We start from the raw sequence: 24702 nt of genomic DNA on the forward strand, positions 1-24702 counted from the left end.
GCTCTGGTGTGTGCATGCACAGCGAGCCCCGTCGTGCAAGTGTACCACTCTCTGTACTGCGGCCAATCGCGTTTCTCGCAATCATGTATTTAGGCGGCTGCGTGGTGCTTCCCCGGCAGTCTGGTACTGTTGTTGTTTAGAGTGTTCCTGCATTGTTGTTGTCTTGCCATGTTTATCAGTTCTTGCTTGCATGCCTCTTGTTGTGTCCTGTTCTGTCGTAGTTTCTGTCATTCTGTAATTGTTCATCTGTCCTGTCCATTCGTTGTTAGCAATACCTCCAGAGGCTCTCCCTGCCTGGCAGCTTTGTGTTTCCATTCTCTACCATGCACCGCTCACCAGTCACTCGCGACTATAACAGTTTTCCTTGTGAAAAGGGGGGGAAGGGAGAGGAGAGAGAGAGAGAGAGAGAGAGAGAGAGAGAGAGAGAGAGAGAGAGAGCACGGGGTCCCGGGTTGCGGTGGGGTCAGGGATTTTCACCTGCCTGGAGATGACTGGGTGTTTGTGCTGTCCTCAGAATTTCATCATTATTCATGAAAGTGGTGAGATTGAATTGAGCAGAGGTTGGGAATTTGTATGGGCGCTGATAACCACGCAGTTGAGCGCCCCATAAACCAATCATCATCATCCTCTAAAAGCAGAAAATGGAAACACCTCTGTGAACACCCCCAGTTGCTCTGGCGTCTGGAAACAAGGGTTTTTGCAAAGAAGGAGGAAAAAATCCAAATTTCGTAAATACATAATTCCTGGTCAGTGACGGATACAAATTCACCCATGGTAAACACACCTTGCTGGAAGCAGCTCCTTCTTTTCCATAAAGAAAATGGTGGTCTTTCCAGAATAATTTACATGAAAATTATGGTTTGATGAAAACTGCCTTTGCTTTCTTTCATCATTCCATTTTCTTCGATATGTAACATATAGAATATGTGTTGAAATAGGTGCAGAACAACCTTTGTAATCAGCTTTTTTGTTTCAGGTGCATCAGCTGCTGGAGGAGCCTTCACACCAGAAATTTTGAAGGATATGGCATCTTTCAATGAGAGACCTGTTATATTTGCTTTGAGCAATCCAACAAGTAAAGCTGAGTGCACTGCTGAACAAGCATATACAAACACAGAGGTGAGCAATTCTGCAACTGTAAATAACTGAGAATAACATACATAAACAAGAGAAAGGATCCATTAGTATTTGTTTGTAGAATTAGTGATAAACCTCTGTTGTCTTGCCAAGACAATATTACAAAACTCTATGAAATAGAAGAAACAATTTGCTATGTGAGGCTCCATAATGTGCATGTAGACTTATTCGTACAGGGTAAAATTTAAGAAAAATTAGTAAAAAACAGTCTTAATCGCATGGATGTTTATTAAAATATGTCCAATTTCAGCTACTAGTAGTAGGCCATCCTCGGATTATACATCATCCGGATGATGCTGACAATGATGTTGTTCGGAACAGCTGTGCTGACCCCCAGTTTTGCTGACTAGTGTCAGCACAGCTGTTCCAAGCGCCGTCATCAGCCGGATGGTGTATTAGCTGAAGATGGCCTTCTGTTAGAGGCTGAAACCGATCATATTTTAAAAATGGCAATGTGGCTGAGACTATTATTTACTAATTTTACTTACCTGACAGATCACTGTTAAATCCTAATAATGTTATCTAAAATAACAAAATTTAAGACCTTATGCTTTTTCTACTAGTTTTGCTATAGCTGTGATCTGTTAACTGCAGAGATTTTTCAAATGAATATAGTGCAGGAGTCTCAGGTTTCCACTAAATAAAAATAGTTGAAAGGTATTGGTTCTTCACAGTTGTCTTTGCAGTCTTGCTACATCAGTGAGTTGTCTGACTGGGGGAGCTCTTTCTTGGGGACATAGTATGCTCCAAGAAAAGATCTTCGACAGTCAAAAGTGAGAAGTTAGTCAGTCAAAAAACAGTAATGCCAGAAAATCTCACCAAACTGCTCGAGGGAAGGGACTACATATGGACAAGTGTTATTAAGAGCAATTCATATCAGTTGACATCTCTTAATGGCAGGTCTGTGTCGTTTGACAGTTTTAACTGACTAAATATCCCCATAACAGACGATTATAGAAATCCTTAATTCTCTCTCTGATCTGTAAACAAATTGCCAAAAAAAAAGCTTGTTGTTCAAGGCTACCACAATATTTCAAACAGCTAATTAATTAATTAATTAATTGACATTTCAAGTTCTTTAAATGCCCTAATGAAGGAGCACTGTCTTGGATGTGTAGAAAGTTGTACATTAAAAGACAGAAGAAACCACTTCTGGCTATTTCTGTAAAGTGTACTAAGAATAAATTATGACTAGGGCTAATGTATTCTTTCTGATAGTTATGTTGATCTCTTCTAGGTTTCTTCACATGTGTATAATAGGAGAAAGAATTCTACTTTGAAAAATTCACTGCTCCTTCTGCTATAGCTCTCAGCTACTGTTGTATCTATATTTCAAACAAAGAATTTATGTACCTGGAAACAGACCACCATCTGCTCTCTCGGTACTGACAGAGCCAAGATTTATTTAGTACAATCATCAGCATTGCGCAGAACTTACATTACTGAATCCAAACATTCTGATAAATTTTAGAAGTGGCTAATGACCAGAGACCTGAAAATCTAGTCCGAAATATTCTTTGCGTGTTTTCTCTGTCAATAAGGCATATCAGGATGTCATAGTACACCTTGATGTCAGAACAACCTCAGTGTTCCCCCAGAGACTACGATGTTAACAGATGACCAATACTCACATTCATACTTGCAGATTCCCTGCCATTTGCAAATTCAGTGATCCAGTTGTAAACAGTATTTTTATACAAGAGCTTCCAGACAATACACTTGAGTTAAACACTTATTAATATCTATCTGTTTTGACTACTTGCATCTACAAAATGCATGTGGTCCATTGTTATCTGTGATAGTCGCCTTCCATCATGTCCATAGCTTTCTCAACATAACAACCCAAGTGCTGTCCCCACTGTTCACTACTGCTGTCTGCCATCTGCATGGTGTACTAGAATCAGTTCATTGTCCTACAAATGGACATGCCTACATTTTGAGTGATACTTCTAAAACAATGTAATTCTGCATCATTTATGAAAGCCCACAGAAACTTCAGAGCAGAAGCTGATGACTGGGGTCCTGCTGTTGTCATGAGGCAGTCAATCAAACTACGGAAGCTTCCGGAAGGCTGTTCCACTCCCAGGTCATTGGCCTGTGGGCGTGGTGGTTTCAGATGGGTTGGCGTCTGCTGAATTGCATTATCAGCAGGAGCAATGGCCAGTGGGCTGACTGTACTGCGACCTGATTACAATTCTGTGCTCCAGCAGACATGCTGTTTTTTTTTTTTTTTTCATTATTATTTCTACACTTAACATTCTACTGCATGGAGGCATGGAGCAGAGAGAAGCACTTTTTGTGTGTTACCGTTTGCTTGTCCTCCTTCCCTTTTTATGTTACATTATGTACACTGCCTCATTTTGTGATGCTCACACATAGATTTCATAGGTTGTCCTTTTTCTAGTACCCCATTTTCACAACTTTACTTCACTCACAGTGGATGAGTCACATTTCAAGGATACCGATATGAGTACTGTGGGCTCACTGGTTGAAGAAAGGTAAGGAGGAGGAGGGGGGAGGGGAGATTTGGCAACTGGGCAACACTGTGTCTGAGGCAGCAGTACATAAAACACATTATTATCAGAACTAGGCAGGCAGCTGGTGATGACCTAGTTGTGGTGTTCGGTCCAATATTTTTTCATATGACCTTACAGGTTTTCTTTGGTCACATGACCATTTTATGGCCCCATCGTCTGGTCCAAGGAAGCTAGAAGGATTAGGTCTAGTGTACCAAGTAAGTAGGTTATGGTTTCCTTGCGTAGGATTTGGAAGAGTAGATCTCGCAGGTACATTAACAAGTAATTGGTGTTGAGGGTGGTGGTTCTGGTGATAGTGGCAGGTAACCTGAAAGCATAGTGTACCTTTTATCAGCATTCATTGCACCTCCTGTTCTATTCACTGAGCACTGCAAAAATGACCGTTCGTAGCAGGTGCAAATGATAACTATCAGTCTTGATGCTGAGAGTAGCCAGTGTGACCCTGGGTTTTGATAGAATTAGGTTTCCCCTGTAATAACCTCCCTGGGGCACGCTGTCGCAGGTTTCTTGGAATGAAACCGCATGTACTCAGATGGCTCAGAGACTGTGTGTATTCTTGGATGGGGTCGACAATGACATGCATAGTTCAGCACTGCAATAATTCTGAGGTGAAGAGTAGGGTGTGTGACTTTCTATCAGGTGATACCAATAATATTTCATGTATCCATAAGTACACAAATTTCTGCAGGATCCCCATTCTACTGAGCAATGGTGGCTGGCAAAACACTCAAATTGTCTATCTTTATACTTAGTGGTAACTGCACCCAGCTCTTAACCTGGTTCCTTCTTGCATACCGTCCACACTTTCCATATGGTAGTGGAATGGTAAGGACTCCTCTATTGCTGCTAACAATTCTAAGGGTGCTGGCAACTCACTTCAAATTTTACATAGTCCTTCCAAGAACTGTGCAGGAGGTAAGCTCATCAGTGTCAAGTTGCTACGGGGAGCATGGAGGAGAGCTTCCTGCAGCTCTGTGGCTCAATGCAAGTATCAGTGGCACTTCAGGTGAGAGTATGTAAAACCTTCACAATGATCAATTGTGTGTAATTGACAGGTATGTTTACCATGTTTTCGTGGATACTTGTGAGCTGTGCAGTATGCATTTCAAGATCTGGTTCCCTTCCACAACTTGTCTGGCCTTGCATCATGAATTGTAATATATCAAAGGTATCTTTGAAATGTCAATCTTGATTTTCTACCCATATATTGACAACCACGCTTAATGACCACTGATGTTTTGATATTACTGCATTCAGCTGATGTGCAAATAGTACCCCACTAGACACAGGACTGATTTTAAGAGTCTTTGCCAATTTGTATCTGCCCAACAGCCTCAGCAACAGCACAGTGGTGATGCCTCTTTCTCTCATATTCCCCTTTGTCTTGTGCTTGACAACCGGAGCTCGAGTTGCTACCATCTGTTCTTTGTCTTTACATTCTGGGCTGGATCCAGGCTGCTTCCAGTGGAAAGTGGAAATTCTCTGTTAGTTTGCTTGTCCTAAGAGCACAGGAATGAGTGGGAACAATTGCAGTTACAACCTGTTTCACTTTCCTGGTTCTGAATTTCTTTCTCATATTTTCTTCAGCCACTTACTATCTCCCCCTCCAGGAAGAGCAGCCAGTAATTTACGAAGTGTGTCAGGTTCACTCTGAAAGGAACAAATTTCTCCACATGCACAATTGTGCTTTGGGTCAGGAGATGTAGCTCTACATTAATTAGAGACGTCATCTCGACTACCTCACAAATTCCGTGGTAACACGAATGAACTCTTTAGTTTTTATTTCAGCATGTAAGGATTAGATAGCATTACCGACTGCCTGATGCGGTATTTAGACAATTTAGCCTCTTGCTGTGGCTGCCTTCCTGTCTTTATAGAGCCTTTGTGTTCTTCTGTTTGACCTGATGGCAGATAAATTTTAAACTTCTTGCAAAATTTTGAACTGAGGATTACCTTCTCCTGAGGTAGGTTGGCATAATTCAAAAGGAGAGGGCATTTCTCAGTCAAAAATAACCTCATATGGGGACAATCCAAAGTTTTCATGGGTTGAAGAGTTGTACATGGCCATGACAAATTTTAGAAGCATGTCACAAGTATTATGGCTACTATTTACATAACAACTTCACATTTTTCTTATTGTCAGTGAATTCTTGCAGTTCTGCCATTTGCTTGTGGACGTAATGCATAGTTTGTAATTTCTTTATACATAATAACCAGAATAATTGCTTTAAACTCTCAGGCATAAAGTTAGTGCCTTAGTCAGTTATAATAGTATCTTGTGTTATGAACTTCAGTAACAAACAATTAACCATAGCCTGTGCCACTGTTCCTGATTTTTCATATGGTATGGCAATCGTGGCTCAGTAACATGAGAAATGATCAATTATAGGCAACACATATTGATTCCTTGCTGGTGTTTGTGTGAAGTGGCTAAAGATGTCTAGTCTTATGATTTGGAATGGTCTATCCACCTCATCTAACCTTTTTAATGACAATCACTGCTGACTCATCCTTACACTCTGAATGCAAGGAATGCAGGTCTTTATGTAATGCTCTACATTTCATTTTCTTTTGGGCCACCAGAAATTATCCACAATATGGCATTCTGTGGGGCACCACACATTGTGTCCTGCTGCTCAGATTGTCTCCTAAATCGTTTGTATGCATGAGGAACAACAGAAGGCGTACAACACTACCTTGGGGAACGCCAGAAATCACTTCTGTTTTACTCTATGACTACGAACTGCGACCTCTCTGACAGCAAATCATGATGTCAGTCACATAACTGATACGATATTCCGTAAGTATGCAATTTCACTACAAACCGCGTGTGTGGTGCAGTGTCAAAAAATCTAGAAATGCAGAATTAATGTGAAATCCCATGGCACTCAACATTTGTTTGAGTAAAGAGGTAGATGTGTTTCACAAGTACAATGTTTTCTAAATCTGTGTTGACTGTGTATCAATAGACCGTTCTCTTTGAGGTGATTCATAATATTCAAACATAGTATATGTTTCAAAGTCCTGCTGCATATTGACATTAATGATATGGTCCTGTAATGTAGTGGATTACTCAGACTACCATTCTTGAGTATTGGTGTGACCTGTGCAACTTTCCGACCTTTGGTATGGATCTTTCGTCGAGTGAACGGTTGTGTATGATTGTTAAGTATGGAGCTATGGAAATGGAAATGCTGTGTGGCTAGGGCCTCCCATTGGGTAGACTGTTCACTTGGTGCAAGTCTTTAGAGTTAATGCCACTTCGGCGACTTGCGTGTCAATGGGGATGAAATGATGATGATATAGACAATGCAACACCCAGTTCCTGAATGGAGGAAATCTCCGACCCAGCCGGGAATCGAACCCGGGCTGTTAGGTATGACATTCCATTGTGCTGACTGCTCATCTGCCAGGGGCTATGGAGATATTGTATCAGAATACTCTAAAAGGAAACTAATTAGTATACGGCCTGGACTGTGGAAGACTTGCTTTTCCTAAGTGATTTAAGTTGCTTCACTACTCCGAAGATATCTAATTTTACATTACTCATGTTGGCAGCTGTTCTTGATTCATATTCTGGAATATTTACTTTGTCGTCTTTGGTGAATGAATTTCAGAAGACTGGTGTTTAGTAACTCTGCTTTGGCAGCACTGTTGTCTTCAATATTTCCATTGCTATCACGCAGAGACGGCATTGATCATGTCTTGCCGATAGCATACTTCACATACGACCAGAATCTCTTTGGATTTTCTGCCAGGTTTTGAGACAAAGTTTCATTGTAGAAACTATTGTAAGCATCTCACATTGAAGTTCGTGCTAAATTTCGAGCTTCTGTAGAATATCGCCAATCTTGGAGATTTTGCATCCATTTAAATTTGGCATGTTTTTTATGTATTTTCTGCAACAGTTTTCTGTCACATTTTGTGTACTGAGGAGGATCAGCTCAATCATCTGTTAATCTTAGAAGAGTAGCTGCTTACTAAAAACCTAATGTTGTGACCTCTCTTAACAGATGATTTAGCAACACTGATGTCTGGCAATGGAGTATGCATAGCCTATCTAGGTTTGTGTAACGTATCTGCTTTCACTGTATCGCTTTATGTTTCTGTGTTTCAAACTGTTGTTAGGAAGAATCAACTGAATTTAGTAGGCAATGAATTTTATGTTTTTTACACTGCTACAGTCATCCAGGAGGTTCATATCATGTGACTTATTGATTTTATTCATTTCACCGTCAATAATGCTCCAAATTGCCTTTCCATTGCACTTCAGATTTTGAATTTTTTGTGCATAGTACATGGTTTTAGCCTTTTTCATGACGCATTGCAGAATGTTTCAAGACCTCTTGTAGTGTATTTTTAAGTGTTAATTAGAGTTAGTTCTCTGCATTAAATAAAACTCTCTTCGTAGCACAAAGTTCTTGGATCCCAGATGTTAGCCACGCTTTTGCTCAGCATCTATTGCAAATGTCCCTGATATGTTGTATATGAAAACTGGATCCATAATGTTATAAGAATATTTTGAGTGAAGATTTAATTTTTCCCTACTGTGTGCTCTTTGTAAATGTCTTCCAATTTTTCATCTTGTAAATTCTCCCTGAATGTGTAATTGAGTCAGCAGTTACTGTTCATGAAATTTTTGTTGGAAATGTTGTTATGGTGGTTAAACTAAAACTGGACATCATTAAGTCAAGGTACCCTTAATCAGAAATATTTGAAATGAATCTATATTGGTATCCTTACATAGTCACTTCCTAGTTACTTTTAAGTCTTATAATACCCATTCTAATTGCTTAATGAAGTTTTAAAAATCTCCTGTTGGATGCCCATAGACACTCAGAAACACTATGTTGTATATTTCTGAGTCTTTTGCTGAACTTCAGCACTCGAAGATTGTTCAATGACATATTCACAGAGGCCTATGGCCTGGTACTTCATTCCACTTTTTGTGTATATAGCCTCTCAGTACTGCCAAGAGACACTTCGTTTTACTTCAGTTGCTGTGCCCAGTTGTCTTATATTAGATGATTTATTCCAGGATTTGTGGTAAAAGTTCAAAGAAGGCCATTCTTGCATAGGCATAATGTTAATATTTGTCTTCGTGGCACCAGCATTGATTCACCCAATTCCTCATCATACCATCGAATCTGTTAGTTCACAGCTCCAAACATGTAACATGAAATTGTGTTCAACATGAAAATTACTGCTGTTATTTATTTTCATAATTTCGTGGTTAGAATAAAATGGTAGGAATAAAACAATACTGCACTCCATGGAGTGAAAATTGCAATTTCTGTGTGTGGAAATGAATTATGGAAATGGCACATAGTTTTCAGAAAAGAAGGAAAAAATAATTAAATTGCAAATACTAGCAACATATGGGTTTAGATGGAATTAATTTTTCTTCATACTGATTTTCTTTTACAGGGCCGCTGCATTTTTGCCAGTGGTTCTCCGTTCCCACCTGTACAGCTTGATGGTAAAATTTACTATCCAGGACAAGGAAACAATGCCTACATTTTCCCCGGCATTGCATTAGGCGTTATTGTCACAGGCATTCATCATATTGAGGAACAGCTGTTTCTTATTGCTGCACAGGTAAGAAAATATTTACTATGTACACAGTTTAAACCGTAATTGAATTGAACTTTAAAACTTCCCTGACCAGTACAGATTGTTCTATAAAATTTCGGGAAAACTGCCATATGTCTGTAACAGGCTGGTTTGATATTTTGGCCCAGAGTCTTCTGGCCATCTTTAGGTGAATACTGATGAGCAATAAATTGAGTTCTCCAATTTAAGATCCCGCCAGCACATGCATGGTATCCTAGTTAGTATTGTGCATGCGCTTCTACTGTAAGTCTGTGCGCTGCGCTGGGCGCCATACGTGGTGAAAGCTTGCCTCTTAGATATCAAAATGATTGTTTCCACATGGTAAGATTGCAGGAGGATGCTGATTACATGGGGCATGAAGTTTTTCTATAATTAGATTCCATGCAAAATTTAATTGGAGACGGCTCTATCAATTCAGACAATCGTATTTTCTAGTGGTTCATTGATGAGTGAGCTCTGAAAGTTTGACATATGGGCCACAAGTTTTGTTTAATTATATATCATAAGATGACCTGTTGGAAATACAGTGTTCAGCAATAGTTGACTTACTTCCTTGGAGAAGGCAAGTATGTCACTGATGTTCTATAATACGATCTTGCAAGTGCACATCATTTGCACTATATCAGATTTGACGGATTCACGTGGAATCTGTAAACACCAGCTTTGTGCAACTCTAAGTAATCTTTAACAGATCCCAAAAGAGCTGATATTTTGGAAGGTGGTCAAAAGATTACTTTAATTTATGTTGTCTTAATATTCTGCTTGTTTTAGCAGAAGCATTTCCACTCTATGGTAGACAAATGGTCGTTTTGAATGCCTCATCCTTTTCCTTGTTCTATTGTTTGTATGTCTGTACTTGTTGATGTGAATATCCCTAGTTCAAGAACACAGTTTGGAGGTATTCCAGTTCCGTTTGCAGGCTGTTGGTATCTAAGGAGCAAGCACTCGACTCAGCTATTTTAAAAACAACAGTATTTTGGCATTACACTGAGGACACTTTTATAATTTGGTCTTACCGTTTAAAAAGTCTCAGGGTTCCTCCAACACCTGGCCCTATGTGAAACAATAAATTTTGATATGTAGGTGGAGAAAGATGGTTGCTTATGTTTTTAGATGTGTTGGTGTGAAGTGAGAGTGATGGCACAATTGGGCATTCAGTGTATTTTGAAAGGCCACTCATACTGGTCTTTAATTACAATCTACTGGTTGCCATCCTCCTGCACAAACAATGAGTGTTCTGAAGATCTTGATCCACCGAGCCCATACCATCTCGGATGCCGGTAGCCTGCAAATGGAACTGGATCACCTCCATACTGTGTTCTTGAACAACAGACATTCATCTTGACAAGTATAAAGGAAGCTACAGCGTGGAAATGACAGAACAAGGAAGAGGATGAAGCCTTCAAAATGACTGCTTGGCTACCAGATATCGGAAATGTTTCAGGTAAAATAGGCAGAATATAAAGAAGACATAAAGTTAAAGTAATCTTTTGACCTCCTTCCAAAATATCAGCTGATTTGGGATCTCTTAAAGATTACTTAGAGTTGTGCAAAGAAGGTGTTTACAGTATTCCGTGTAAATGTTGCCACATTACATAGGGCAAACAACGTGCACTGTGCAAGATTGTGTTATAGAACATCGACGGCACACTCGATTTCTCCAAACAAATAAGTTGCTGAACTCTGTATTTACTCATCATTTGATGAAATGTAATGAAACTACAATTGTGGCCCATACATCAAACTTTTGGAGCTCAATCATCAATGAATTTGTAGAAATATAACTGTCTGAATCACTTATGAATTGAGGTGGCTGTTTCCAATTATATTCTGCATGGGATCCGATTATAGAAAAACTTCACGCCCTGCGGCATCATATTGCCATCTTACCATGTGGAGACAATCGTTTTTGTATCGAAGAGGTGAGCTCTCACCATGTATGACGCTCAGAGCAGCACAGACTTACAGAAGAAGCATGTGCTGTCAAACAACATATCCATAATGCCAATTAGGGTACCACGCATGTGCTGGTGGAGTCTTAAATAGGAGAGCTCAGTGTATTGCTCGTTAGTATTCACCTGAAGATGGCCAGAAGACTTTATGCCAAAATATTATACCAGAAAGTTACAGACATCAGAGTTCACCCAAAATTTTGTAGAACAACTCAATTCTTTGTAATTTTTCATAATAACCTTAACCTTCTGTAAAGGACCTCAAAGGTGAATACGTACTAAAGGAGACTGTATTCATTGGGAAAAAATGTATTAGCAAAGTAAAATATTGTAATGCTCATCTTGAACTAGTCTTTCAAATTTGTTAAGAAATTTCTTTTATTTACATTTGATTGCATCTCTAGCCATCATAGTGTCACTGCTTCTCTAACATGTTTGTTTGCTTGGCAGTTTTCCACAGCAGCTGTTGAAATCAGTTATTATTGGTTTCTCCATCTTGAGCTTATTGCAGTTTATTTAAAGAGAGCTTTACACCAGATGTGTCTCACTGTTTTTTATAAAGCATCTTCTGTGGTTATTTTGCAATTTGGATACATATGTTTGAGCATTTTTGGTTGTTTGAATCTAAAACAGAATTTTTGTTTCGAGTTGTAAATAATGCAAATGCAGAATAATAAAAAGTGCAGAAAGGCAAAAACTGTAAAGTGTACACCTGAAACAGTCTTTCGATGTCAACCTCTGCTAACAAAGGGAGAAGAATCAGTGGTTTGGAGAAAATGTAAACAAGGGGCAGAAACACTAAGTACAGTACACACCAATTTCATACACAAAAATGCTGTTTTTGATCTAAAACACCCATAAATGTACAAACGTATGTATCTAATTTGCAGAATAACCACAGAAGATGCTTCATAAACAAAAGTGAAAGACGTCTGCAGTAAAACTCTCTTTTAAATTGCAGTATGCTTAAGACAGAGAAACCAATATCAGATTACTACTTCTTTATTATTAGTCTTTGTTAATTATTGTGTAGACATTTTGCTCCCAACCTCGTCTTTTTTTCCCGTGCGTCAATCGTCAAGTTTCTTCAGGATTTTTGTACTTCTGAACTACCATTTCTCTAAAGATAATAAAATCGCTAGTGAACAGCCTCAGAGCTATTGTAATCATCATGATGCATGTTGTAAAGATATTGTTGAAACACAGCTAATATAATTTCTACTCCCAGCAATTCGGTTGCAGATATTCCATAAGCTCATAATGTCATTCATTGTTTAAGACAGAACCGAAGACCTGATGAAAGTAAAGAAAAAAATTTTAGTTTGGCTGACGACTTCAGGACATGAACAAGTTTTCAGATGGTCAAGATGCAACTCTGCTCACTGTTATGTACCAGCTAATTATAAAATATATACAGCCTTGTTCAGTTTGGCTCAATTGCGTTAGCTGGAGTCACCTATTTTAAAAATGTATATTTCTTTATTTTTTGTTAGTATCTAATCTTGTGTAAATTATGGATCATGCCTTATTGTTGAATGTTTATTGGCAACTCTTTTGTTGAAGCTAATGTCACTTCAGTGTTACAGTAGTTCATTGTTAAATTGTTTAGTGCCTCCAAAAATCAATCGTTAACATTGTTAAGTTTGTTTGCCTTTACCAAACAGTCAACACTAGACAAGAAAGAACATACATTGTCAGGTATTTACGAGGCCTTATACATTATTTTTCTAGGTTATCAGGACCCTCATAAGTCACTAAGATTTTTTTCTTTAAGACTTAGGTGGAACAGTGTTCCTTATTGAGGACAAGATGCTGAGGCATTCCACCAAATGTTTTTATTTAAATTAATGTTTGCATTGATGTAGAATTCAGTATGGAATATAGTATGTACTGGAAATGTAGGTAGATTGCTACCCCAAAAGTAGGAGAGGTGTGGAAAAAAAGACAGAAAATTTAGTTCATATTCAACAGTTTAGTAAACAGCCCTGTAGATATGTTTTTCAGTAAATTAACAGTATTTTTTTCCAAATTCATTCCACTTATAGGTACATGTTATCTGCTACTGCAAGTATAATAGTCTCCCTTTTTTTTTTTTTTTTTTTTTTTTTTTTTTTTTTTTTTTTTTTTTTTTTTTTTTTTTTCTCACTATGACACTTCGTTTGCTCTAGCATGCTTTAGGTTGTCATAAGAGTGCAGTAATGTTAATTTAATTTTTGAGACTGCAGTGATATGTTTCACGTTTATTCAGTGTATTTTCACAGCTTTGTATTACTGTCAACAAGATGAAGCATTTTTGTTTTAAGAAGTACATAATTGCAACCATTTAATAATGATTCATGTAGGGTTTTGAAAGAAATTTGGCCACTATGGATGGTTTTGTCATTTGCTATATGAGAGAGACAAAATTAATATCCCCACTCCATTGGTTGTTTTGTGATACACTCTGAATTTTTAGTGCACTTCAAAAACTGGATGTCATTGCATAAGCAGAGCAATTAAGAATGTTCTAATAGTGATGTTGGTGTTAAAGAATTCTTACTTTTTTGTTGTTGATCTCAGACAGTGGCAGACCATGTGACTGATGCTGATCTGGCTAATGGAAGACTGTATCCTCCTCTGGGGTGCATAAGAGAGTGTTCAGTCAACATTGCCACACGTATAGCAGAGTATGCATACAAGAAAGGTAAAAACCTTATTGATTCACACATTTTCTCGGTATTTACATTTTGATCTACAACAGAAGTATAGATCTTACGGTATAAGTGGTTCTGACTAGAGATTGAAGTCTTATTTTGTTTGCCGATGTAATGAATCAGTTTGTTGAAATTTATCTATTGTTCCCTACACTCTCAAGACAGATATAGATCATGAAGTACATAAGAAACAGAAATAAATATACAAATTTCTTACAAGTGAGCAGTGAATGAAACCTGATACCAAGAGATTACTTAACCTAGCAGAACAGGTTTAAGAATATTTGACTTCCGAATAACTAGACAAAAGACATCATAATTCCAGGTAAAAATTATCAGAAAGATTGAAACCAGCAATTACAAGTGACACACTATCAACATATGAGATTGAAAGTGGAAGGGCTGTAGGTAGTAGAGATAAAGTTCAAGGAGATGCAGAAAACGGTCACCCAAATCACTTAAAAACAGTCACTGAAGGAGAAAAAAGTAAACTGATGATATAAGTAATGGATGAGAAGGGGAAATTAGTAAATATGCAGGATTGGAAAGAGGCCTGCAGGAACTGTTATCCAAAACTTCCTTTCTTGTGTCAACCTGTTCACTTTGTACTAGCACTGATACCCAATGTCTTCAATTATTTGTTGGATATATTCCTGTCTCCTTCTTCCCCTACTGTTGTTATTCTCTGCAGCTCTCTGTGCTACCGTGGAAGTTACACCCAGATGACTTAACAGATGTCCTGTTATCCTGCCCCTCCTGCTTATCAATGTTTTCTACATATTTCTATCTTTGCCGATTCTGCAGAGATCTCCTCGTTTATTATCTTATCAGTCCATGAAATTTTCAGCAACCTTCTATATCAACACACTTCAAATGCTTCAGTTGTCTTGTTGTCCAGTTTCTCCACAGTCAAGAATTCACTTACATACAATGATGTGCTCCAAATGTATGTATTCAAAATTTCTTCCTCAATTCAGGTCAGTGTTTGATACTAGTAAACTTCTGTTGGTCATAAGTGCTCTCTTTGCTTGTGGTACTCTGCTTTTTATACCATTCTTGCTTTGTTAAACATGTGTTACTTTGCTTCCAAGGTAGCAGAGTTCTTTCATTCATTTACTTCATAGACTCCAGTTTTGATGCTAATTGTATCACTAATCTCATTCCTGCTTGTCCTCTTTAAGGTAAAGTGTTTTTTTGATTTACTCTCAATACATATTCTGTGCTTGCTCAGTAGATCAATTATTCCATTCAGTATGTCCTATAATTCTTTCTCATTTACACTGTGCATAGCAAAGTCATTAGCAAATCTTTCGGTGATGTTCTTTCACCCAGGATTTTATTCCCACTCTAAAATCCTTCTTTTATTTCTGTTTTTTACTTCCGTGGTGCACATACTGAGTCTGGTCTTAGCAGCCAGAAACTTGGTCATGTGTATGTGAGTTAAGTTTCTCTCTCTCTCTCTGTCTGTCTGTCTGTGTGTGTGTGTGTGTGTGTGTGTGTGTGTGTGTGTGTGTGTGTGTGTGTTTTTTCCAATGAAGGCCTTGTTGGCTGAAAACTCATTTCCTGACAGCCTTTTTGGTGTGCATATCTGTGACTCAGCATCTCCACTATATGGTAGTAGCAACTACCCTTTCCATAATATTGTTACTGAACAAAAGGTGAGATTGGCTGCACCCCTGTCTTAAATTGTTTTTAATACAAGCACTTTGTTTTCGGTCTTAGAAGATGCCTTCCAAAGCACTGTCAGACTCATGACTGTAATATTAAATACCCTATGTCTTCCAAACAGATTTCCATCTATTGTATGAAGACAATACACAGTTCCTCCTCCTCTTGTAGGCCTTCAGTGTACTCATTCCACCTATATGTTCTGCCCTTACCAGTGGAATTCATCTTGTACTCTTAATGTTGACATCTCCTAGTGCTCCATTCTTGTCCGTTTCTGAGCATTTTGGTATGTCTTTCTTTCCTTGATCATTTGAAGTTCCAGTGCACTGTGTCAAAACTGACTCTTTTAAGTCAGGGTGGAAGAGACATTAATAAGACATTGTAGTGGATAGCATCTGTCAACATTATTAAAGCAAGACAGTAGCAGAGAGCAGTTGGCAAAAGGAAAAATACTTGGGTTTAAAAATGTAAACAAAGATGGCTGAAGGGATCGAATCGCTTCTAGCCAAAATGAATTTTGATAGATGATCTGGCTATTATTATTATTATTATTATTATTATTTCTGTCATGCCAACTATCATTGCTTCAGCAGTGTTTGATTAATGTTTCTGGTATTGAGATTTGGTTTCTTAAATTTCTTGAGTTAATGCCTGTCAAGAAAATTTTTCTGTCAGCTAATGGCCAAAAATATATTTAATATGAAGCCAGAGAGGGTACAAATAAGACTACAGCAGCTTCTGTGGGAGAAATGCTACTATTCAGTAGAATAATTCATAGAGGATGACATGATAATTTGAGCAAGGGGTAATTAATTGTTAGTCTTTTATTGTATGTGTAACAAAATTGTATTATTATTAGGATACCATTTTTTAAAATCAGTTTTTGTAATTAATTGTTAGTTTTTTTAATTGTATGTATATTTTTAAATTGTATTATTGTTATGGTACCATTTGTTAAAATCAGGTGCTGTATGTGTATGGTAAAACTTTACCAAAATTTTGACGTGTCTCCTGTACCCGAATCAAATGATTTAAGATTATGTACGTTATGAGACTAATAAACCACAATTCACAATTCAGATCCAAGTAACAGATCATTTCTGTTTTAAGTGTTGACAATTCTCATTGTCGTTACCATTTCTTTCCTTTATGTGCAGGTTGAGAATCCCATGTTTCAAGAGGTATAAATTTCTAAAGATTTGTCACTACCTGCAATACTTTCATGTCTTTCTGTTAAGTATACTTAACTTCCTCATTACTGCGTTCTCCAGTTTTGTATTTATTTTGTAAATAATTTAGGAGTAAAGGTAATAACTCACTGAATAGTAGAGGAATTGAACCATTGACAGGCACATAAACAAGACTGGAAATTTCACAGCTTTCAGACAAATTCTTTGTGGAGCTGTAGTACACACACACACACACACACACACACACACACACACCTGCCTGCCTGCCTGCCTGCCTGCCTGCCTGCCTGCCTGCCTGCCTGCCTATTCCTGTATTGCTCTATGAAGCAATCTGAATATACAGTGCTGGGACAGCAGCTCTGCAGCTTTATTGCAAGAGGGGTTGTGTCAGGTGGGGTGGGAAAGGGAACAGAGGAGATGAGGAGCGGGAGGGAACCAGCAGATGTATGGGATAGGAATGTGTGAGAGAGAGGCATCAGGTGCATGGGATAGAAAAGTGACACATGGGGACCAGTGCTGACGAGTTTGTGCAGCACATGATGACAGTGGTGCAGAGTAGGGGTTGCAGGATGGGTAAAGTTACAGTCCCGAGACAGGAGACTAGCAAAGCTTGAGGCCAGGGAGACTACAGGAATAAAGGATGTGTACAAGGACAACTTCCATCTATGTAGTTCACAAAAGCTGGTGTTTGAGAGAGAGAAAAACCGACAGCATGGGTTGTGAAGCTGCCAGTGAAATGGAACGTGTTACACTAGCCGTGTGTTGTCAGTTAAGCGCTTGACCAAAGTTGCACAGTGGGCATTAATTCAAGTAGCCAGCTAGTTGGTGGTCAAGCCCAAATACAGTGTTGCACAGAAATTGTAGCAGAGCTGGTGTGTAACATAGCTGTTTTCACAGATGGCTCTGCCTCATGGGGTAGAATAAGCCTGTGATTGAATGTGAGTAGGACATGCTAGGTGGGTGAATTGGACAGGTCTTGCATCTGGGCCTTCCAAAGAGATACAAGCATATGACAAATGGTTGGGAGTGGGTGTGGCATAGAGATGGACCATGCTAATTACCAACAGTGGCCAAAAGCAGAGTTGACCATCAAGTGGTGAACATGCTGTTAAGCACAATGTGCTCGATTTCATTGACTGCTTCACAACCTCTTGTCATTTGGATCCTATGTCCCAACTCACTGTATTTTGTCTGTGACATTGACAATCAGATGTAGTACATTAACCCTGTGGTGCACTGTGAAGAGTGCTGGAAATGCATGTCGAAAAGCTAGAAAATTTTCATTTGTGTTCATGTGCCTGTTGACAACTCAACATCTCTACTGTCCAGTGAGTTGTTACCTTTGCTCCTAAATTATTTATAAAGAATGGAAAAATGTAAGCAAGATGCAGAAATGCAGTAACAGAAATTCCTGTTGAGAAGTGGAGTAGGAAGAATGGAACTGGATACTGCAACAAATGCATAAGAGTAATTGTAGCAGGAAACGTACACAAAACTCTGGTTGATTTTCAGACATATCATTTGTATGTTGCAGGTACAGCATCAGTATACCCAGAGCCCGAGGACAAGCGAGCAGTAGTTTTGTCTGCTATGTATAATCATAATTACGAAGATGCACTACCTGATGTATATCCATGGCCTGAACTTCCTGCATCCAAGAGTGTTACTATAGATAAGCCTACAAAAGCAAGGAGCATAGAGTTGTAGGCCTAAGTAACAGAAAACCCACCAGCAAAGGTAGAAATTCCTTTGTTTTGTGCACCTCACATTACTGTCTGTAGAAAGACGCAAAACCCCTACCCTCTTCCAATTAACATTTTTTCATCAATAATGTCACCATTAGTGAGCACTCACCATTCTTGTATGTAAATGTTAATTGGAGACTCGATATTAATTTATTTTTATAATTTTTGATATTTTGTCAAGTCAGTTAAGTAGAAACTATTTTATATTTAACAAATTTCATCCATAATGATCTTACTCTTATTAGTTATTTACAGTGACTAATGTTTCTGCCTAAGTACAAAATATTATTGTCGTTAAATACTTACTAAAATAGGTAGCCCCCTTATGAACATATACAGAGGGTTGTCATTACAATTTAACTAACTGAAGCATAAGTACAGTGTGTACCAGAACTATACTCAAAGGCCACAAAGATTTCCATTGATGTCAGTAACACATTATGTGTGTACAAGTGTGGCTTCTACACCCAGTAAGATCTGCAGAAACCTCTTAAGATACTTTGATTTCTTTAAATAATTTATTAGTTTCACTTTTGTTCCAGTGACTAAAGGTAGAAACTGAGTGTATGTTGATCAACAAAGTATATGGACTTTCTTGTTACGTATATTGATGTGTGATATTGCAAAATTTAACCAGTCATACCAGTTCGCTCATTGTTCTTTCTTCTGTCTCCTAATTTTGTGGTATTGTCCTTTGTTATCCAGTTAAAATCAAGTGCTCTAATTAAAGTAAAGGTTAAAAATGGTGTATAAGATACATGTTTCATAAATTTAGAAACCATTGCAGGCTTAATAACAGTGTTTATGATTCTGGTTTTTACTCAAAGTTCCTACAGAAACTTGTCAGATTTGTGTGTTATTTGCTGGAAAAACCAAACTTATTGTGATAGAACGGATCTTTTTAAGCCGTACCATTTTAGTCAGTTCTTGCTTTAGACATGTTAACACTTAGTGTGTGTGTTATGGATTATTGCAGCAACAGTATTAAGTGCATTGTTCATTTTAGTCATATTTTTCTTCTTCTTCATTACTATCATCATCATTATTTGCAGGTACATCCAGCATTATAAAAATAGGTAAAACCTGTCTGTATTGACTGGATAAAAAGCCACGACTTGGCCAACAGCAATATGGAAAAATTTGTAATGAATGTTAAAGATACTGAGGCTTATTAAGAATGAAAAATGTAAAAGTGAGAAAAATAAGAAACAGTAGCAAGGAAAATAAGACATTCTTTTGAAACACATTGATATTTTCTCGTGTTGCTTTTGGTCCAGTTGCAGCCCATACTTTGTTAAAAGTTTTTTAGCCATCTTCCCTTTTCGGTAGCCTTGCACAGTTTATAGCTTTCATAGTTATTTTTGTCTGTGATTATTTATTTATTTATGTATTTATGAGTATTATTGGTGTTAATACCATTGTGACAGTTCTTCTTACAATTTTGTTTGTTTGTACCGTCAAAGTCTGTTGCGTGTTTTTTTCGGTGAATATTATATAACTTTAAACCTTGCTATAATGTGTTATTGGGACTATTTTGGTATTAGTACATTTTTTACTCAGAATTTAATTAATCTTAGTTGTTCATCAACAGTGAATTGCGTTATTTACTATCTGTCCCATTGCGGTAATATTTCATTGAACTGATGTTTAATCAAAAAATACTACCCGTAAATATTTCCACTAATAAGTATCCCATCCATTTATCACTTTGTTTATGGAGTTGTGTGTTTGTGCAGGTATATACTTGTGTTTTGGATTGAAGAAGAGAATTCGATGAAAGACAGACACATAGTGCCTTTAGTCCTTTTTCTGGGTGTTTTTCCACAATTTGTCTATATTGTCCACATTAAATTTTGTTTAAAATTGACCCTCTGTATGTTTTAATTTCACTGTGCTTTAATAATATATTTTTCAATAAAAATATAAACCAATTACATCACCTAATTTATGGTAATTGGCACACCAATGGTAAAAATGTCTGGCATGCTATGTTTTCTCTTCTTACTGAAGTTAAGAGTTATGAAGCCTGTGGCTTGGCAGAGGAAAATATTTCACCATTTTGCAACGTTACACCAAAATATGGACATTTTATATATATATATATATAAAAAAAAAACTTTTTTTATTTAAATAAAACATCCATATTATATTGCACTGTTTCACGAAATGTTCTAACCAAGATTGGGTAGTTAAATGAAACCATTTCCGAAATAGTGTATTATTGTGTAGTAGTGTTCTGCCAACAAAACTTTCTGAAAACCGAACAGTTACCCCATGTAATCTGCTACAGGTGATTACATTTTACACATAAATTTTATTTTTGCAGTTACCTGTGCTGGCTAATGAAGACCGAATTTCCAGGATACCTTGTAAATGAATATTTTGTTATCCTCAATAGACATACCGTTCCACCTATTTCTTTAAATGTTATCTTTCAGTTTGGTAATACATTCTTCCAGTGTGTTTCAGTGGTACACACTCCTGAAACACTGTATATTCAGTGACTGTTACTCTTCCATTTCTCACCAGCAATCTACATTCTTTGATAGTCTTCAAGCACCCATGCAATTATCATTTCCCAACTCTGATTCACAGGCAAGCTATCTTATTTCCTAATTTTGTTGTTACTGAATATTATTGTTTCTATGTCTAGATGGGTACATGTGTCCATCGAATAGTGGAGAAAACACAAGATGTGTGTTCGACATTATTAATATATTTGCTCTCTGGTTCATTCTGTCTCAGTTGCCTGAATTTTGATCTTTTGAAGTTCCATTGTGTATGCTTTGTTTCACAGTTTTACTATTTTGTATCATTCATATTTCTAGCCCTTGTTCATCGCAGAAACATACTTGAATCTGTTAGTTGTTGATACCCGTTTGTTGTTTTGGAGTTGGAATTTTTATGTCAAAATGTGTTAATACTCGGTGCATTCAACTGTAGTGCGCTATTTTTGCACCCTCACTACTTCTTATGAAAACAAAGATTTGCTGTCAGATCCTGTTATAGACCTTTTTAATGGTAGAACCTCTTTCTTTGCGAGACAATTCTCACAGTTTTATATCATTGGAATCTACCATTTTTTTTCATTACTTCCAAGACTTTTCTATGCATAAAAAGTCTATTGTGAGGTTCCTATTTTCCCAGTCCTCCTCGGTTATCAGTGTTATAGAAAAAATGTTTCTGCAGCACTTGCATATTTCTTATTACCATGTATACTTCCTGTAGATAGTACTCATCAACCTTATTGCCATAGTGTTTCTGCTGTCAAGGCATGTGATTTTTACCCCAGCTGTTAATCCCTCATTTTTATATTAGTCATTACACCCCAGTTGTTTTTGTTAGAACTCTCCTAAGTTCATCACATCATTGCAATATTACCCTTACTATTATGCCAGAGTAAGTAATGTTTTCACTTTCAGTTCCCTTTCCTCAGACATGACTGGACATTTTGTCAAAGTAAGTGTGCGTATTCCTCCTTTTTTCCCATGTAAATGTAGCACTTGGTTTCCTGGGATGCAGTACTTCTGTGGCTCATTTATAGTTTACTGAAACAGGAAATTTTTGTCTTTTCGTTTTATTATTTTTTTACTGTTTGGACAAATAAAATTAAAAAAGATTGTTATTGAACTTAGTACAGCACAGTGAAATGTATTCTGATGAATATGTTTAAGCATGTCTATGTGTTTGAGTGGATCTCAGATCTTGAAAGTTAAATATTCTTTTAGAATTTCAGTTTGTAACCAGTGTTCAGCTGTCACTTGCATGCCAGCTTCCCTTCATTTTGTTTCTCTGGTATTCCTCATGAATGAGAGTATTTTTGAATAACTGTTGTAACTGAGTCATAAATTTACATCTCTGTGAATGAAAAAGTGAAAATTATTTATTTTATGTGCTGAAAAGTGTGTGTGTGTGTGTGTGTGTGTGTGTGTGTGTGTGTGTGTGTGCGCGTACGTGCAGGTGCATGCGTGCATGAATCTAATCATCTCTTTATACAAAAACACAGTATCATGAATCTGACCTGTCTTAAAAATATTCTTTCCACATTTTCATGCAGCTTTCTGCAATTTTACTGACAAGAATATCAAAAAGGACTTTCCATGGTATGTTTGGAGGAATTTTGGAGAACATCAGATTTTCATACACTTTATTGTACATTAGTTGTCTGATATTGATAACCAGACTAAAAGTTAATCTCTGATCTATAATTTCAAAAATTCTGTTCCAAACCTGTCTTCAAATAAATGAAGCATTATCTTCATTTAATTTTCATAAGTTACTGACCTTGATGTTCACATAGTGTTACCATTGCAGAATTTGAAACAAATTTGTATCTTACTCTTTGTGCATGAAGATGGTGGTCTTTATGAAATTGTGATTCATTTTTGTGATATCATCTCATTAATGTTAAGGACAGTGTTTAAAATATATTTTTATTGTCTTGTAACTATTTCTATTGTGATAGCAGTATGTTAGTAACTGTTGATAATTGTGATTAAATATGTGTTTATAATAAATCCTTAAACAGAGATAATCTTTGGTGTTTTCTAATAGAAATTAAATGTATTAGACTTCTTGAAATGAACATCACTTTCTGTATTCATTGATTTGGTATGAACAAGAGTGTGAAGTACAAGATGGAAGACAGCAAAATTTTCATGACACTACAATCAACTTAAAGAATAAGTAACGAGTAATAAACTCACATATAAATAGAGGTGATATTTGTTTAGATACATTCTTTTTATCAGAGCAAGTGAAACCATTCATATTGTAACCATTTCATAAATAATGTAAATTTTTTCATTATAATTGTAAATTTATTTGATTCCTAGTTGAAAAACTTGGCATTGCCTAGGTATTTGTGTATTCCAATCTTCTATTGGTGCGTCTCTCCTTTCCTCCTGTCTCCATCTATCTTTTACTCCCCCTGTCTCAGTTCATTCCCTTCCCCCCCCCCCCCCTCTCTGCCCACCTCCTCATCCATCCCCTCTGTGTACTTACTCACCCCTCACTTCTCTGCCCAATACTCCCACCTCCACCACAGTGGGAGGTTGGTGGTTTTTACCTCCTCAGTATTTCTTTTCAGTTAGTAAGTAATATGTGCACAAAGTTTGGTTGAAATTGATCGATGGACTTACGAGGAGATGTTGAACAGAAGTGTATGTGATGCATACTGCACATACATATATCTGATTCTTCATACCATACAACTCCAAAGAGAATGTTAAATTCATCTGTGGTATTCAGCTGTATGGCTTGATCTTATCTCCTGAAACATATCAACACAATTATTGGCTCACTGGGTGCTCATTCTCGCAACCTGCTTGACACTGTGAACAGCAAAAATAAGAGATAAATTACACTTCATACTTTTAAAGCATCCAAGTCAAGTAAATGCAGGAAATAAATACCAATAGGACATTTTTGAAAATTTTTACTTCACCAATTCTTACCCACACCCGTAACTCTTGTGGTACTGGAGAATCTTATTCCCATAGTATATTTATACTAATAACATTGCGTATTTAACTAATAGGGTTGAAATTGGTCCATGTGTTCCTGAGTTATGCTTCTTTTTTCCAGACAGTAAATAACAAGTAAACCTGCAGTTCCTTAAAGAATCTCACTCCCCCGTATAAAACAGCTTCAAACATAGTTTGCTTTACAAATGAGTTAATGTGTTGAATAATTTATGCTATGCATGTAATTAAGGAAAGTTTAGAAAGGATTTGAATTTAAGTTAAATGTGTGTTGGAATTCACCAAGTGTTCTTATTTTAAATAACATACACTAAAAAAGACCAAGTTTTTAGGTTAGTTTTTTGTATTATTTATTCCTTTAACAGGTTAAAAATTAATTGATAACAATGGCAAAATATGTAATTATCTTTCAAAAATATGTGAAGTGAGTTCTTGAGCAGTTTTATCTGTAACAGGAATTTCTATGGAAAAGTCGAAGTGTTTGATGGAACATGTCTTCAGCCATGTAATCCACAAACTTTTCGGTGCCTTGCAGTGAAATGTATAATCGCCTATCCAGAAGTATTAAGCTGTGCTCTTAGGATCCTGCCTATACACACCCTCGGAAAAAAAGGCAAAAAATTTTTGAAATAAAATATGTGAAAGCTTAGCTTGTAGCTGTACCGTTAACTTTTCCTATTTGTG

General features: G+C 37.1%; 1 protein-coding gene across 3 annotated transcripts in view; it reads left to right on the forward strand.

Annotated features, from left to right (window-relative positions):
- LOC124595396 (NADP-dependent malic enzyme) overlaps positions 1-23069 on the forward strand; it is a 68162-nt gene extending 45093 nt beyond the window's left edge. Inside the window, exons 8-12 of one of the 3 annotated variants that reach the window (XM_047134122.1) lie at positions 977-1119; positions 9102-9272; positions 13799-13922; positions 18325-18527; positions 19588-23069. In XM_047134122.1, coding sequence (XP_046990078.1) covers positions 977-1119; positions 9102-9272; positions 13799-13922; positions 18325-18497 — 611 coding nt within the window. In that variant the 3' untranslated portion in view covers positions 18498-18527; positions 19588-23069. The remainder of the gene's footprint in view (positions 1-976; positions 1120-9101; positions 9273-13798; positions 13923-18324; positions 18528-19587) is intronic. The other 2 variants (XM_047134123.1, XM_047134121.1) reach the window with 2 other exon arrangements.
- The last annotated feature ends 1633 nt before the right edge of the window (positions 23070-24702 follow it).

This window comes from Schistocerca americana, chromosome 2, assembly GCF_021461395.2.
Source record: "Schistocerca americana isolate TAMUIC-IGC-003095 chromosome 2, iqSchAmer2.1, whole genome shotgun sequence".
Lineage (NCBI taxonomy): Eukaryota > Metazoa > Arthropoda > Insecta > Orthoptera > Acrididae > Schistocerca > Schistocerca americana.